The following is an 18,828-nucleotide window of genomic DNA, read 5'->3' on the forward strand; positions in this document are numbered from 1 at the left end:
AGTAGAAGGTAGAAGACCAGTTGGCAGCTACAGCAATAGCTCAGGTAAGAGATGATGGCAGTTTGGTTTAATGTAGTAGCAGAGGAGATGGAGAGAAGTGGATGGACTACACATCTATTCACGAGGAGCAAATAAGAGGACCAGCTGATAGGTTAGAGTTGGGGAGGGAAGGAGAGGGAAAAATCAAGAATAGTGCCTGGGTTGTCTTGTTTACAATAATTGGGTGAATGGTGATAACATTTACTGAAGTGGGAAAAAGTAAAGATAGAATTTCTTTTTAATAGTGAGGGGAGGAAAGCAGGTTGATACAAATTGAGAGTTTAGTTCTATTTCAGATACAGTAATTTCAGATATTCACGGAGACTTGACATGTCATACAGACAAATGAATATCTGAATACAGATTTTGGAGGAAATGTCTAGGCTAAAGAGATTAATTTGCGAATTTGTTACCATTTTTAGTATTTAAAGCTATGGGAATGACTGAGATTACCAAGAAGGTGAGTTCACAGACAAGAAAGCAGAGAATAGAGCCCAGTTTTTAGAGGGCATTAGAGGAGGAAAAACCCCTGAAGGTCACTGAACAGCAGTGGTTAGAGAATTAGGAGACAGACCAGCCAATAGAAGAGATTTGGTTTTCAAGAAGTTGAGCCTGACCAACTGTGTTGAAAACTGCTAAAAGTTGGAGTAGGATGAGGTTCAAGGAACATCCACTGGGTCCAGCAATATGTAGGCTGTTGACAACATGGATTAGCAGTTTTCATTGGCGTGGTGGGGGTGGAAGTCAGGTTCGAGTAGATTGAATAGGAAATCAGAGTTAACCTGTAGACATCTCTCTCAAGAAGGTTTGCTGTGAAGGGATCAGAGAATTAGTATTACAGATGGAAAGGGATAGCATAAGAATCTTTGTTTTTTTCTAAATGTTAGGATGGAGCATGTTTATACATATTGGGGATAATCAAGAATTTGATGATGAACAAGAGGAAGGGAATAACTGAAGAAATGAAACCCCTAAGAAGAGGGGAAGGAATTTAAATCATAAGTAGAGGAATGGCTTTTGACAGGAGAGGAAGAAAGAAAGGAGAGATGGGTCCAAATGCCAAAAGATTTGTAGATTTGATGGTAGGAATATACTGGAGTCGCATCAGGGTAGGCAGGTGTGGGGATGGTTTTAGAAGATTGAAGAAAAGGGATAAGACAGAAAATAGTCGTCATGGGAAAATAAGCATACTCTCAGTTTCTCTCTCTCTCGCTCTCAGGTCATCTGTTCTCATTTTGATTTTCTGCAAGTCACTTCATTCGTTTCTTTCAGAAGGCAGGTTTCCTCCACTTTTCTGTCTCTGTGACAGAAGATGGCCACCCCATGCACAGGTTTCTGTGATCACCCAGTTCATGCCCTTAATAGAATAACATTGTATTTCTTAATTCCAAATTCCCAGGGGAGAAAACCTGATTGGTGCAGCTTTGGTCAGTTATCGAACTCAGGTCAAACCAACCATGGTCAGAAGAACAAGGTCAAATCGTACAAACATAGCTGTCAGGCCCAAACCCTCTGTGTGTTGGCGGAGGATTAGATCTTAGAGAAGGGGACGTGAGCTCCCAGATATCCCACAGACATCTACCAAACATCCTCTGAGACACCAAATTCTTTAATTAAGAAGTTCTTCCCTTCTGCCTTCTTTCCTAGTTTTGTTTTCTTTGGATTGTTTATTTGCTTACTTTTCCTCCTCCACTAATGTATAATTTCTCAAAATTTTCGCCTTGATCCTCTTTTTCTTTATTTCTATATTTTTCTCCCTCGCCAACTTCATTTGTGCCCATGGCTTCAACTATCATATGTACATGGATAACCCCCCAAACCATACCTATGCTCTTCTCAACTATCATTTAAAAACTGCTCTTAAAAACTCCAAACGAGTTTTTTTCTCTTTTTTCCCCTTGTATCAAAATCAGATGATGAATGTTAACTCAACTAGTTACGGTAAACATTTCATAATATAGGTAAGTCAAGTCTTTGCGCTGTGCACCTTCAACTTATACCGTGCTATATGTCAATTATATCTCAATAAAACAAAGGAAAAAACTGTCTCCACTTGAATAGCCTCTGGTTCTCTTATTTATAGATGAGCTCATTATCTTCTCCCAAACCTGCTCCTTCTCTTGGCTCCCTATTCCTGTTAAAGCCACCACTATCCTCTTAGGCATCCAAGCCTGAAGCTTCAGAGTTGTCTGACGTCCTACTTTCAAGGTCCATCAGCTAAGAAGGAGTATCACCTGCATCTTTTCCTCCCCTCCATGTCCCCTATCATTCTCCTAACTCTCATTACCTAAACTCCCATGGACTATTCTCAAAGTCTACTAAATCATCTTCCAGTTTACAGTCTCCATCCAGGTTGTAAACTATTCTTGCATGAATATTCAAAAAGCCCAGCTCCATTCATGTTCTCCCCACCCGCTCAAGAATCTTCAACAGCTCCTCCCTGCATACTCGATAAAGGGCAAGCCTTGCCTGGCAACCTCCATGACATGCCATCAACAGACCAAGACTTATCTTCCATTTACCATCAGTCGAGGCACACTGCTCGATCATCTCCTAACACAGCCTGTGTATCCCTAGTGACAAGATTTCCTCATACTCTTCTTTCCTGAAGCCTTTCCTCAAAAGTGATCTTTCCCTCCCATTGCTTCCATTGGCTTTATTTGCATCTCTCTTATGGAAGACCTGTGTTTAGACATGGTTTCTACCTTTATCTGTAGAAATTACCTTTTTACCTCTGAGAGACTACAATTTACCAAAGTATGAAAACAAGGATCTCTTACAGAGTATACAAGAGCGTCGCACTTTGAAGGCATTTAATAAGTGACTTGATGAGGAGTTACTAAGGCCTGATGCTAGTATTATTGCTATTAAATGCTCATGTAGGCCTATTAAATATATTAATATGAACCTTTTCAATAGGATGCTTGGTAGGACACTGGAAACCTTTTCAATAGGATGCTTGGTAGGACACTGTGCTATAAAAAGTTTAAAATAATTTTAATAACTTCTCTAGTCAAGCGCTGCTGATGAGTTGATTGCACCTTAACAGCAGTCACTCAACACACTTATATGGTAAAAAGTAAAATTCAGTCACAGAGGAGGAAATTAATCGACACATTTTAATCACTCCAAACTCTCACTTAAAAAAAATAGTATTATGATAATCAAGCACAGTCTCTTCATAGGACCACTACTGCTCTCAGGTACTGTTGACACCATGTTTGGAACTAAAACAAATGAAATGTCACAGCAAAGAGAGAATATTTGCAGTTTTCTGGTCCCCAAATCTTTATTTAGCCTCTGAATGTGTTGGCTTTGTACAATATAGTCTTTTAGTTAAATGATAAAACTCTACTTATGTATCAGCTTAGGGGATGTGCCCCTGGCATCATAGTTGGTGATAGGAATTGCTGTGGAGATGAAAGCTGAAAAATTGGTGGTCCTCATCACTATTTTCTATCCAGGTAGGAATAATTGCATACATACTCTTTTGATATTTATCACTTAAAAAACAAGATACCCCTTCTTTCTCTTGCCTCTTCTGAACTTCTTTTAAAAACAAAGCATAGGGACTTCCCTGGCGGCGCAGTGGATACAAATCTGCCTGTCAATGCAGGGGACACGGGTTCAATTCCTGGTCCGGGAAGATCCCACGTGCCGCGGAGCAACTAAGCCCGTGCAACACAACTACTGAGCCTGCGCTCTAGAGCCTGTGTGCCACAACTACTGAGCCCACGCGCCGCAACTACTGAAGCCCACACGCCTAGAGCCTGTGCTCCTCAACAAGAGAAGCCACCACAAGGAGGAGCCCGTGCACCGCAATGAGGAATAGCCCCTGCTCGCCACAGCTAGAGAAAGCCCGTGCACAGCAACGAAGACCCAGCGCAGCCAAAAATAAATAAAGTTAAATCTTTAAAAAAAAAAAAAAAAAAGCATAGGGAAAAGCTCCTTGACATTAGTCTTATCAAGGATTTTATGGTTCTGACACCCAAAGCATCACAACAAAAGCAAAAATCAACAAGTGAAACTACATCAAACTAAAAAGCCTTCTGCACAGCAAAAGAAACAATCAACAAAAACGAAAAGACAACCCACAGAATGGGAGAAATATTTGCAAACAACATATTTCATAAGGGGTTCATATCCAAAATATATAAGCAACTCATGCAATAGCAAAAAACCCAAACAATCCCATTAAAAATGGGCAAAGGACCTGAGTAGACATTTTTTCCAAAGAAGATATTCAAACGGTCAACAGGTATATGAAAAGGTGCTCAACATCACTAATCATCAGAGAAATACAAATTAAAACCGAAATGAGATACCACCTCACACTTGTTAGAATGGCTATTATCAACAAGTTAAGCAATAATAAGTACTGGTGAGGATATAGAGACATGGGAACCCTTGTGCACTGTTCATGGGATTGTAAACTGGTGCAGCCACTATGTAGAACATTATGGAGGTTCCTCAAAAACTTAAAAATAGAACTACCATATGATCCAGCAATCCCACTTCTGGGTATATATCTGAAGGAAATGAAATCAATATCTCAAAGAGATATGTGCATTCCCATGTTCATTGCAGCACTATTTACAACAGCCAAGATATGAAAATAACCCAAGTGTCCACTGATGGATGAATGGAAAAAAATTGTGGTATATATACACAATGGAATATTATTCAGCCATAAAAAGAATGAAATCCTGCCATTTGTGATGACATGGATGAACCTTGAGGGCATTATGATACGTGAAGTAAGTCAGATGGAGAAAGACAAATACTATATGATCTCACTTACATGTGGAATCGAAAAAAATCCAAACTCATATAAACAGAGAATAGGAGCAGGGGCTGGGGAGTGGGAGAAATGGGTGAGGGTGGTCAATGGTACAAACTTCAAGTTATAAGATGAATAAGTTCAGGGACGTAATGTACAGCATGGTGACTATAGTTAACGACAGTATATTGTATATTTAAAAGCTACTAAGAGAATAGATTTTAAAAGTTCTCATCATAAAAAAGGTTTATAACTATGTGAGGTGATGGATGTGTTAAGTAACCTTAAGTTAAGTAACCTTATCGTGTTAATCATTTTGCACTAAATACCCATATCAAATCATTACATTACACGCCTTCAACTTACACTCTTTTATGTCAATTACATCTCAATAAAGCTGGGGGGGAAAGAAACAAAGTAAAATATTTATTATTTACATGAAATGTTCCTTTCTACTTAATTAAATATATATATTTTTCAGTTTCCTTACACAGGCCTCTTGAGAATTGCTCCTAACAGAGAGAGAGAACTAACTACAAACCAGCAGATGTCACTCTGTAAGGGATCCTCCTCAACTGTCCTTCTCTGTCAGTTTCAGTTGGTTATTTATTTTTTCCTGCAAATTTCAACTGCCTTTTCTCCATTACCAGTTTCAGTTTCCATTTTCAACATCTGATGAGCCTCCAAGAGCCACTAGGACTAGTATTTTTTTTTAAACATCTTTATTGGAGTCTAATTGCTTTACAATGGTGTTAGTTTCTGCTTTATAACAAAGTGAATCAGTTATACAGATACATATGTTCCCATATCTCCTCCCTCTCGCATCACCCTCCCTCCCACCCTCCCTATCCCACCTCTCTTAGGACTAGTATTTTTCACTTTGCCTGTATAAGGGTCATAATACAAGATATGCTTCCCTTTTGAATGCTGGCCCCAGTGCGAATATCTGTTTAGTTTAAAAAGCCACATGGAACATTTTTCTACTCTGTGGCTATGTCTTTGCAACAGTGATATACTTCTTATTATCCATTTTTTTTTTTCTGATGAAAGGCACAGTTTAGTTCATGGGACAAGCACTGGTTAAAATTTGCTACTCTTTTCAACAACATTGAGCAAATATTGTCTACCAGGTACCAAGCACTATTGTGGAGAGTCAGCAGTAATAAAACAGATAAAAAGTCTTGCCTTCATGGCTCTTACATTCTACACGGACAGAATAAAAAATAATTAAAATATACAATAGGTAGGTGGTGATGTGTGCTCTGGGGAAAAAAAAAGGAAGAGAGTAGGGAACATCTAGGGGGTGCTTGCCATTTTAAAAAAGAGTTTTCAGAAAAGCTTTCATTGTGAAGGTGATGACATCTGAGTGAAGACCTGGAGGAAATGAGGGAGCAAGCCATGTGGGTAACTGGGGTAGGAACTGCTCAGGCAGAGGGAACACCTAGTGCAAAGGTGCACGTAGCCTGTCACAAGCAGTAAGGAGTTTTACTGTAAGCATCTGCCAGGGACAAAAATTCAGGCAAGGCTCTTTTTGTTGCTGCTCTAAAGAATCCACCTACGAGAGAGTTTAATCAGCTGAAGATGAACATCAGTGCAGATCTGTTTAGTGTTCTCTCTCAGCCGTGACCTCATTTCTGATACTGACAGCCTGGACTGCCTCTTAGATTTGGTTGGGGCTTGGATGCATCCCCTGGCAAACCTGGATGAAACTAGAAGAGGGAGGTTTTGGTAGCTCTGTAGGCCCATTAGTTATCTCATTCTCTCTTCACATGGGGCTACATATTAATCAGAGGTAGCCAATGATTCCAAGTTTTAATGCAACCTAAAGTATAGTCCATTACCATACATGAACCAAGAAGTAAGTGTAATCGTTCTACCTCAGATTAGCTAACGGTGGAATCTTGTTCCACAAACAGCCAAGACACGGGTTACTGAGAACAAAGGTATTTCCCATGCCACCAAATTGCGCTTTCAGTGTTGTCTTCTTCTAGGTAGGTCAACATAGTAAAGAGGTCATTACCAACATTAACATATATAGAATTTCCAGGGATTATGTTACACTTATATTCAACAAATAGAGATAATCTGCACGGGACCTAGCCATCCCATAGCTAGCACAGTCGGGTATGCTCTTCTCGCCCAGCAATCCACACTTCCTTCTAAGGGGGGTCCCAATTTACTGAGGGGTATGTTTTCCTAAAGCTTCTTTTCATACCCTTGGAGCCCACTCCCAAACTCACTAAGAATAAAATACTGTTAAGAACTCAACAAATGGACATTGGAAAGCCGATACTGGGTTTAGTTGATTTTAGCCCACCTTTGATTTGTTTGGAGACTGAATTCCTTACACATAAAGATCAGTATTTATTTCATGAGAACAAAGGTTTAAGAGGCAACCAAGATATATTTAGTAAAGAGAAGGTGATTGAACCTCCAAATAGGTCATGGTGACTTATGAGCAACTGAAAATAGTATTTTAAGATCACACTAGTTCTCTGTGTGCATCATTTAGATTTGTTTTGGTTGTCTGATTTAAGTTGGCGTTGGCAGTTTTGAACAAACACAGAAAGACTTTAACACATGGCTAGGTAGGTTGTTTTAGATCCAAATCAGATATTGATCATTAGGACTGTGGCTTGGTATAAATTTAGAATTACAGTAATCTAAAGTGTTGGGGTCGTTACATACTTATATTTAGGAGTGGCCAGAGATAACATTTCTATTATGAAACCATGCTGTAATCAAATCGACAACTTGGCAATTTACCAGCATTTTTAAACACTTCACATATTTTAATCCGTCAATTTTTGTTCTTGATATTCTGAAAAAGTCATCAGAAAGAAGCCATTTATCATTCTTTTTCCCCATGAAGGAAGGCAATTTCCTAATGAATGAGGAAATCTTTCATTTCAGATGGAAAAAATAACACAATAGGTCAATTATACTAAATTTAAAAGAGTAAAGTTTATACTACATTTATATTTAATATATGTTATTCTGGAAAGCAAATACATGTGAACACAATGGGGATAATAGTAGTATCGTACCTTGTGGATTATAGGAGGATTGAAGGAATTAACACATAAAACATTCTTACAACAGTGGCTGACACATGAAATGCTCAGTAAATGTTAGCTGTTATTCTACTATGGGATAAAGTGAGGAACTGTCACTAGTATTCATGGGTGCAATTCTTGCATTTTACAGAAAAAGTGGTTTCATCCACTTTTTACAGAACCTAGTATGCTTTCTGCTCTGAGGGCACAATGAAGCTGAGAGGGATGGCTCCTCTAAGTGAAACTGACCCCTGCATTTAGTGCCTGAAATCAGAGGAAGCTTGTCAGTGTGGGCAGACACCAAGAGTAGACCAATCTGATCTCCCACTTCTTTTTTCTCTCATGGAAACGAATGGAGGGTATCTGATGTGGACCCTTCAATCAATTGTTCCTGCTTAATGTTTCAAACCTTGGTTTACTGTGGGGTAAACTTCGGTTCCTGACTGTCATCCAAAATCTTAGTTTCTCTTCAGTTCCACTGCAGAATAAAAACTAAATTTACCCCAGTGGATTATTACATCAAGTCTGGTATTATTTCTCCCAAGAGGCCATCTGCTTCTGGGAAAAGACAACAGGGCGTGCCCTCCATTACACCTCCATTTAACTGACGGTGCAATGATGGACAAGTCCTTGTTGACCCCTGCAATTCAGAGTTATTTTCTTGGAACAGAAGATTTGATGATCTCTTTTCACTCCATAGGATAACTGTAAAAGTATCCACCCAGTGTTCAATCCAACCCCCAGACATTGCTTCTGATGGCCTTACATTCTTTTGATTAGTCTACTCAACACAAAAACTCAGATTACTAAAATTAGTGGGGAAGGGATGGATTCTTCTCAAACATCCCACCACCAGAACAGGTGTACTTGCAAAGTCAAGTTTGCCTGACGGATCCTCTGTCTCAAGTGGTACAAACGGCCCTGGAGGGTGGAGCCCTCACAACCTGCTTCCCTGGGCGTGCGCGTCTGTGGGTGTCCGGGTACGCGCAGGACACACACGGACCCACTGTCCCAGGGCAGCCCAATCACGGTCCCCCTCTCACCTCAAAGCCCGTCAACTCTCACGCCCCTCTTTGAACGCACAGCCCCTTTCTCCGCCTTCGCTCCTTCGTATCCCGCCTCCAAAATAGGACGCCCACTTTCGTTGGCAGGTGCTCCCCTCACTCCTACCCGGAAACCAATCACTCGCGTTCTGGTGGAGAGTGACGGAGACAATGGGAATTCTCGTTGCGTCATCTGCCCGCCCCGAGCGCCGGGAGGCGGTGCAGGGGGCGGGGTACGGGTTGCGGGGTTAGGTGCCTTATGGAGTGAGGAGCGGGCAGAGGAGGCGGTGGCTCGGCTCCGCGTTCAGCCAGGCACCTCGAGGCCTTTTCCCCCTACCAGATCCCCAGAAGCAGGGATCCCGACCCTCCCTGCAGCTGCCGGGCTCTCGTGCGCGTGCAGCCCCGCGCGTCTGCGTGATGCCGGCGGCTGCCCCTTTCTCGTGTCAGCGCGAGGCCCGGGGCGGCGGCGGCGGCGGCTCCGGGCTCCTCGCGGCCCCGGCCGTAACCGCCACACCCAGCCCGGTCGGGTGGTTGGGGCCGTTGGATGTTTGTTTTCGCAGCCTTCCCCTCCCCCCCCTCGCTGAGGCGGCGGGAGTGCGCGTTGCGCAGGGGGAGCCGAGAGACTCCTCCCCCTCCACGATCCCCCCGCCCCTCCCCCTTACACACTCGCACGCACTAGCGGGCCGGCTCCCACACGCTCGCGCTCCTCCCGCTCCGCGCCTCGGTGTTGGCCGGCTTCGTCCAGGGCCCGCGGAGCCACCATGTGCACTGCCTCCTCCTCTGCGAGTTCCTCTCAGACTCATCCCCCGCCGCAGAGGATGCGGCCAAGCGCCGTGGGTTCCCCGCCGCCGGGAGCGGGAACGGTGCGGGCGGCGGTGGCGGCGGCGGTGGCGGCGGCGGCGGCGGCGTGAACTGCGCCCCGGTTGCGGGAGCCGGCCGGCTGCTGCAGCCCATCCGCGCCACGGTGCCCTACCAGCTCCTGCGGGGCAGCCAACAGTCCCACGCGCCCGCCCGCCGCCGCCGCCTCGCTGGGCAGCCTCCCGGGGCCCGGCGCGGCTCGCGGCCCCAGCCCGCCCAGCCAGACGCCGCCGCCGCCCGCGGCCCCGACCGAGCAGGCGCCGCGGGCCAAGGGCCGCCCGAGACGGTCCCCAGAGAGCCACCGGAGGAGCCACTCACCTGAGCGCCGGAGCCCCGGCTCGCCCGTGTGCAGAGGTAGCGAGCCCAACCCTTGCGTCCCCCCGGGCTGCGTCTCCCCGACGGTGCCCTCCGTGGAAACTTCAGCCTCTCCGGGCTTCTCTTTGCTAGTGCATTATGGAAGGTGTGAAAGTGGCTTTGGGAACCTCACCCGTCTGCGGTCGCTGCGGGGCTTGGATGAGCGACCTGCGGAGCAACTTTTATTTGACCCTCCTGCCGCCCCTCAGCTTTTACCTTCCATCACTCGCCTGGATCGAAAGGTTTTTCAGTTTAAGAGCTGATTAACTCACTCATGTGTTTGCTGTTTGTAGTGGGGGAAGGAGGAGCTGGGCGAAACACTTAAAAACAACACGCACACAAACTCTCCGGCAGCAGGTAAGGTGGTGGTTGTAATCTGTACAGCCTCTTTGTGCTTTCCTACAAAGTTCCTATAACGTGTCTGTGCCTACCGGGATAATTTTTTGTTTTCTTTTTTGGGGGTGGGGAGGTGGAGGCACCAGTTATGATGTAAGGATATCCTGTTGGGTGTGTAGAGGGGACAGTTTTGGATGTGCAATTGAAGTGTACAGTGTTTGGTTTGGCTTTTTTTTTTTTTTCTTTTTGGGCTCCCTCTTTTCTCTATATAGTCACATGCATCACGGCGGTACTGCACTGGAAACAGTTTATGCCCAACTCAAGACTTTCATGGTAAATTTCTAAGGACCTATTTGTGGAGTGTGCTCCCTTTTCCCCTTCTATTCGTTTTTCTTAGGTGTCAAAGGTAATGGTGAGCTGGTGGATGCTGTCGGCTTCCCTTAATGTTTTGTGTTTTGGTGTGGTTTGGTTTATGTTTAGGGACACGGTGAATGATCTAGTTTAGTCCTGGGGGAGAAGAGGAAGTTTAGCCAAAACAGGGATGTAAAGCTCATAAGGGAGGGAGGAGGCGCTCATGTTATTAGATGCCACGCTAGGGCTACAGATGCTGCTGCTGCGTTGTGCAGAGAACCGATCACACCGAGGGGGAAACTCTCTGCTTGGAAGGGAATCACTGTGGAGCCTGTGCAATGTGTATGGTGTATGTGCAATTTTTTTAATGGAGTTTTCTTGATGAAGGTCTTAGACTTGGAGAAAGTGATTGTGTTAAGATAGATTGCAGTTTTGGTGTTTTGTGTTAATATTTCTGACGTGTAATTAGCATGTTGCTAAGGCCCTTGTTTTCAGACCACTTGATGGTGAGGCAGGGTAGGATGTAGTGCAGTGGTATGTGTACAGGAGCACCGAGAAATGCATCCTGTAATCAGTATGCACCGGAAGGCATTTGCTCCCCCACTCCTCCCCCAGGTCAAACCAGCTGCAGAAACTGACATCCTCCAGCAAATCCTGAATGAATGAATGAAAACAACGTGATCGCCCTAATAATGACCACAACTGAACACACATCTTTGGCTGTATTTTATAGAAAAGGCCACCGTTTTCTAACAGATTAATGCCATATGCAACTCCTTTGCACATTTTCTAGAACTGTATGAAATGAGAGGTAACAGAATGAAAAGAAGGCAGCAGTTACATAAATTTTTGAGTGATTTAGTTTCAACAGTACATAAATTGAGTTTTGGGATTTTCTTTTAGGGACTAATGTAAGAGCCATAAAATAAGCACTGCAGAAAGACTGTGTTCAGAGGGTTTTGTGGGCATAGTGAGTAGTTTCAGCAATTGCTGCAACAATATATTGGTCATCTAGTACCTCCTCCCCTTTTGTTGATAAACACATCTTACAACAGTTCTTAGTACAACTTGTTTTTCTGCATCCTTCAGAAGTCTTAATTGCTTAGGAATTACAAGGTCCATCATCAAGTAGTTTTAATGAAATTTGTGACCAGGCTTAAACTGGCCTCTTTGTTGTAGTATGTCACATCTGAGTTGAATGCAATTTTAACGCAATCATGGTGAAAACACTTCTCTGAGTCTGGTTGTTCAGGAGACAGATTTGCATCAGAGAGCTTGTATTGGGAATAGAAGAGGCCTTTCTGCTGTTTTTAACACCAGGTGGTTTTGTCAGTTTCTTACATTGAAATGATTTTGAATGTAGGCTCTTCTGCCCCCGGTTCCCTGATGATATTAACCTTTCTGTTACTTCTCCACATCCCACCTTGCTCCTCTCTACCTAAGTTAAAACGATACAACTAATCTATTCTTTTTACTTATCTATTTAAAATTCATGCTATGAACAGTTGAACAATTTTTCAAACAATTATCTACTCAGTTTCTTTTGAATTCTGCAAGGTTCTGACTTCAGTGGATTGTAGCCTCCACAGGTCAAGGCTCCTGCCGCTGCTGCTGCTGCAGACACTGACATCACTATACTGCATGAATGAAAAGCAACAACGTGCTCCATTTCTGGCTCTCCACCTCCTTCCTTTTCTGCACACTCCGTGTGTGTGTGTGTGTGTGTGTTTAAGATGGTATTACGCTGCATTTGAAACTACATTTAAAACTGTTAAATTAGGTAGGTGGTGGCTCAGGGATATGTGTTTAGTATAGAAGCATATTGCTTACAAAAAGCTTCAAGTGCTATGAGCATTTGGACTAGAGGTGACATAACAGCATTCAGTATTTTTTTTATCTGGACTGGTGGTTATGGAAGAAAATACAGAAGATGCAAACAATTTTCTTTGTAATTGCTTTACCAAGAAGAAGTTATGAGACAGTGTAATTTCTTAACATGTTAGATCATTATTATCTCCCTCTGAAACATTCTTAATATGCACATTTATAGGGTTAAGTCTAGAATAATAAAGAAATGATACTCAGATTATTTCACAAGGCTGAGGAAAAGCTGAATTATGTAAATAGGCACAATTTTAATATGATATTTATAAAATCTAGCAAGAAGATGGTAATTTTCTTTATTTTTGTAGCACAGTTTTAGATAATTTCCATGGGTATCATAATAGAAGATACATAAATCTCCAAACACCTTGCTCTGTATAGAGAACATGGAGTTTTAAAAATTGAAATTATCTTGTTTATGCATATGATCATATTTTTGTTTGCATTTTTAAAATTTTCTTTTCTAGTTTTAAAACTTCAGAGTTTCTTATTTATATTCATTTCTTCTGCCTTTAGCAAAATGTCCCCCTCCCCCTTGTTCAGTTCTGAAGGGTCTTGAAGTGGTGAATGACAAGCTACTGAATGCATCCTCAGGCTCCCTGTGATGTGTTTTTAATAGATGTAAAATCATGAAGTATTATGCAAATAGTTATTGTTTTGTAATGGTAATACATAAGTGTACCTTTGAGATAAATAGAACAACCCAAATGAGAAAATAGCAGGATGTTGTGTTAAAATTAATGATCTTTAAGCTAAAATCATGAGTAACAATGAAAATATAATAAAGTTGCTTCTTTCTGAAAACTTCATAAAGCAAAACCTATGAATTCAAAAACAGAACAAATACAATTTTATTGTGCTAGACAGTAAATAGCAATTGCAGGTGCTTTTGTGTTTTTTTGTAAGGATTGAGGATGGAGATGAATTATAAATTCTGAAAGATATAAAAACCGTTGCATTAGAGCACTCGATGTAGAATACCGCTTATTTTTAAGTGTACCAAACCTAATAACAAAAACATGGAAGAGCTCGTAATTTATATAGTTCCTGCTGTGGAAAATAGCATGTGTTGATTCCTGATTTAACATGCCTAATATCACTAACTCTAGAGTGAAATTTGATAAGAATTTTTCATGAGTACCTTGAGAGCCTTATTGTTTTATACATTAAGAAGTTATGATTATATTTTAAAAGAAAATACAAAGCCAGCTAGCATATAATGCTGAATGACTGCCTGCAGTGTGTGTGCATGTATGTGTGTGTGTGTGTGTGTGTCTGTGTTTTGATCAAATAATTTGCTTTCAGTTTTTTATTTTTCATTAAATTTTCCCTCGAGTCCTTTTTACTGCTATGCTCAGTTTGTGGACTTCCAACATTTTAAATTACTTTTTTTCTCTCTCTTTTTAAAGATACTCAGACATTCTCTTATAAAGTTACTTCTCAGGCCGATATTGTTGAAAATTAAGGTCCTCCTCTTGTCCCCCCCCTTTTAAAAATAGTTTTCCTTGAGTGCTTAGAGTTAACTTGTTTCAAAGCTTTCTTATACTAGACTGAAAACAGTTAAAGCTTTGACTGTTTTTCCTAAAGAGACAGGTTTCAGATACTGATTTTGGGGAAAGGTTTTCAGCCTTTGAGAACTACACTAAGTATCAGCAGCGTTCATTAACTAAATTTTCCCATTAATTATGGTACGTAAAATTTCTCCATCAGTGGGTCAATAGCAAAATAGGTAAGTGAATATATAGAAGTTTTTTATTCTTAAACTGTTTTATGTTCAAAGATTATATTCCTTTCAAATAACTATTATTCTAAGCATATTGAATATTGTATACCTAGGGTGTAGAAAAGCACCTTGGTCAGTTTAACTGTATGTAAAGTCGTGTATATCTATTGAGCTAAAAATTCTTTCATTATTTACAGTACTTTTTACAGAAGGACATTTCATTCACTGCAATGTATGTTGCTTCAAGGGTTTAATGCAAATTAGGATTTATACATTGGGGAAGTGTTGAAGGGTAATGGTATCCTTGTGATTTTTATTTGTGATACTGTGGACTAAATGTGAATAAGAAAACAAAGGAGTAATTGGGCTCCATGGCAATGAATAACAATGGAAATAAACGGCAGTGTTCAACAAATGGCGAGTAGGAGAGGATTTTTCTTAAATCTGAAATTTAAGACATTGCTAAAAGCCTGTTTTATCAAAGCTTCCACATACAGCTAGTAATCTGCCAAGAAGTATATACTAATGACTTTGTTATTCTTAATTTTAGTCTTTTCTCCAGAGTTTAAATCCCCAGACACCACCACAATAGGCTTTTTCACAGCACCTGTCCTGGGTCTGTGCCTGGCACTGTTGTCTTTTGTCTTCAATATATAATTTTGTTCTCTCATTAAATGTCAAAGAAACCAAATCACTGATGCTGTTTCTGTCCTATATTCTATTTATTTTAACAAGAGGTGGAGCTTCTCTGATGCTGGTCTCTAACTGGGTTTGCCAACAGTCAGTGGAGGAAAGAGAGAACACTGCTCACCTATTGATGTGAAAAACCTGAGTGAGAAGCTGATGGAAGAGCCAGGAGCCAATCTCTTTCCCTTTCTGCCTCTCATCTGAACCCTAGAACTGACCATGACTCCATGGATCATCCAGTTGATTCTAGAAGGATAATACTTGTGCTTGTTCTGCAAAACAAATTATGATGGATTTATAGAAATTCTAAGGAAAACAGGATTATACTTAATTATGAACAAATTGTGGAAAAATACTTTCCTAGTATTCCATTTTTGTAGGAACAAACATGGCAGATCCCTTTAAGCAGTGTTGTTTACCTCAGGTGAATGTTATTGTGGCAGCTTGCAGGACGAGGCAAGTTCATGAATACCTGAATAACCTCCCCAATATTACGTTGTATGTCTAATTGTTGTAGGTACAAAGGAAGAAAACATCTGAGTGCTTTGCTATATATAAGGCAATATATACTTTCATTCATCAAGAAAGTGGATTTCAAATCCTATCTTCCGATTCCAGATACAGCGTTCATTCCACAGGATTATCCTATTTCTCCTAATTAAAAAGAGACTGATATTGGTCATCAGCTGTGATTTCTGAGCTCTAAGAATTACTGAAGAATAGGTTTTCTATTGGTTCCACAGCACTATTACACTGTGCTGGGGTATGCTTTGACATTTTCAGAATGTCTAAAACTGTGTCAGAGAGAGAGAGGGAGAGAGACAGAGAGGAGGGTATGAGCAACAGTGTGTGTGAGAGAAATCCTGGTTCCTGAGGGGTCAAGGATATGGACTTGGTTGTATGTGGCCCTGTGTACTTCTAGAATCTGTGCTGTTCTTGAATCGTATTATAGTGAGGAGTATGTTTCTCCATGATTATTAAAAGTTAGTTATACATGGTGGTAAACTGGTAAATGCTTCAGGAATGACTAAGCAGAGATTCTGGTCTCAAGTGATTGTCCTGGCAACTGGTACTAGGTTAATTTAGCCCCACCAAGAGCTAATAGTTATCACTGCAATTTGTGGGTTTGAACTCTGTATATTTGTAACTTAATGCAATGCAACTATGGTGCACCTTAATAATGGCTCACCAAAAATAAGGATGAGTTAAAGAAACTAGTGAGATCCATTATTGTGTGGGAAGGTTGACGTCCAAAATTGTCTTCCGAGTTATTAGAATTCAGAAATCCATCAAACTTTTGGATGTTGCATAACAAGAAGGCAAAAACTGCTAAACCTTGCTGCCTAGTGTCTAAAGATAAAATACCTATCAACTACTGACAGTAATATCCCCTTATTTAGCCAGTATGGCCACAGGGTGAACTTCCGTTAGTAGTCCCTATAGCTAATTTTAACTTTTATATTACTAAAAGATCAGTGATTTAGGTAAACATTTTCTAACATTATTATACAGTTGTTTTCTTGAGCAGAACAAACAAGATATGAGTGAACTCTTTGTGGCTTAATTACCTTTGTTAATACCGATGATATACCAAATAAAATGATTGCTGTTGATACTCTTGAATATAGGATTGAATGAGCACTGACTGACCACTAGAGTTGCCCTATAACTGATTCTCTACATTTGCTTTGGGGATTGTCTTATTTCTGGTAAAGGTGGAATGAAGCAGTGAGTGGCTACATTTATTCCTTAATGGAATAACCTGGCTTTTTTCTCTAGAATTAATTATCAAGTTAAAGACCGAAGAAATGATTTTCCAAATGGTTCCATAAAAGAGGCTTAGAACAGAAAGATATACTGAAAAATATTAGATTTGGAGTCAAGAGACTTGGGTTCTATTTCCACTTCTAACATTTGACTTATAGTAAGTTCTTAACTCTTTGCATCTTATTTTCTCTATCTTTAAAATGATATAGGTGGGCTTTTTAAGAGTTTGGTTGGGTAGGGGAAAGATTCCGCTGTGGAAAGGAAAAGTAAGTTTATTAAAGGAAAAGTAAGTTTATTATTTACTGAGGTATAACTGACAAATAAAAGTTCTGTATATTTTAAGGTATACAGTGTGATGATTCGGTACACATTTACAATGTGAGATGATTACCACAATCAAGATAATTAACATATCCATCACCTCACATAGATGCCTTTTTTTTTTTTTGATGTGTGATGAGAACACTTAAGATGTATTCTTAGCAAATACCAAGTATACAATACAGTATTATCGACTGTAGTCACCATCTGTACATTAGATTCCCAGAACTTACTCCTAACTGAAAGTTTGTACCCTTTGACCTCCCCACTTTTCCCACTTGCCAGTCCCTGGCAACCGTCATTCTACTCTCTGCTTCTATGAATTAGACATTTTTAGATTATGCACATAAGTGAGATCATATTTGTTTTTGTTTTTCCCTGTGTATTTGTTTTTCTGTCTGGCTTATTTCACTCAGCAAAATGTTCTCCAGGTTCATCTATGTTGTTATGAATGGCAGGATTTCCTTCTTTAAAAGACTGTATAATATTCCATTTTATATGTATATCACATTTTCTTTATCCATTCCTCCGTGAGTGGACACATAGGTTCTCCACATCTTAGCTATCGTGGATAATGCTGCAAAGAACATGGGAGGGCAGATATCTTTTCAAGATACTGATTTTACTTCCTGTGGGTATATACTCAGAAGTGAGATTGCTGGATCATATGATAGGTCTATTTTTAAGTTTTTGAGGAACCTCCATACTGTTCTCCATTCCCACCAATGTTATACAAGGGTTCTCTTTTCTCCACATCCTCACCAACACTTCTTATTTTCTTGTCTTTTTGACGATAGCCATTCTAACAAGTGTGAGGTGGTACCTCATTGTGGTTTTAATTTGCATTTCACTGGTGATTAGTGATGTTGAGCACTTTTTTGTGTACCCCCATTAGCCATTTACATGTCATCTTTGGAAAATGTCTATTCAGATCCTTTGCCTATTTCTTAATAAGGTTATTTGTGTTTTTTGCTATTGAGTTATATGAATTCCATATATATTTTGGACATAGCAAATGTATATATCCAAAAAACCATACGCTTATCAGATGTATGGTTTGCAGATATTTTCTCCCATTCCATAACTTGCCTTTTTATTTTGTTGATTGTTTCCTTTACTGTGCAGAAGCTTTTTAGTTGCTTATTTTTGCTTTTGTTGCTTATGCTTTTCGTATCATATCCAAAATATCATTGCCAAGACTGATGTCAAGGAGCTTTTTCCCCTATGTTTTCTTCTAGGTGTTTTATAGTTCCAGGTCTTAAATTTAAGTCTTTAATCCATTTCAAGTTAACTTTGTGCATGATGTAAGGTGAGGGTCCAGTTTCATTCTTTTGCATGTGGATATCCAGTTTTCCCAGCACCATGTATAGAAGAGACTGTCCTTTTCCCATTGTATATTCTTGGCACCCTTGTCAAAGATTAGTTGACCATATATGCGTGGATTTATTTCTGGGTCCTCTGTTCCATTGGTCTATGTGTCTGTTTCTATTGCCAGTACCATATTGTTTCTATAGCATTGTGTAGACTAGATGATTCTTAGTAAAATTAGTTATTTACTGAGCTTTTATGTCAGCAACTAGTCTTCACCGGAACTCAATATAGAACACTTTTATAATTTCTCTTTCTCTC

At 40.6% G+C, this 18,828-nt stretch overlaps 1 protein-coding gene across 1 annotated transcript in view; it reads left to right on the top strand.

Annotated features, from left to right (window-relative positions):
• Nucleotides 1–9,335: 9,335 nt before the first annotated feature.
• The window catches only part of LOC309623502 (uncharacterized protein), a gene marked incomplete at its 5' end in the record, with an annotated part of 96,349 nt that continues 86,856 nt past the window's right edge, over nucleotides 9,336–18,828 (top strand). The window contains 2 exons of the mRNA XM_082380450.1: nucleotides 9,336–10,130; nucleotides 10,424–10,487. Of these exons, the coding sequence (XP_082236576.1) occupies nucleotides 9,336–10,130; nucleotides 10,424–10,487 (859 nt within the window). The remainder of the gene's footprint in view (nucleotides 10,131–10,423; nucleotides 10,488–18,828) is intronic.

The sequence above is a fragment of the Balaenoptera borealis genome, assembly GCF_965194805.1.
Source record: "Balaenoptera borealis genome assembly, chromosome: 2".
NCBI classification, from domain to species: domain Eukaryota; kingdom Metazoa; phylum Chordata; class Mammalia; order Artiodactyla; family Balaenopteridae; genus Balaenoptera; species Balaenoptera borealis.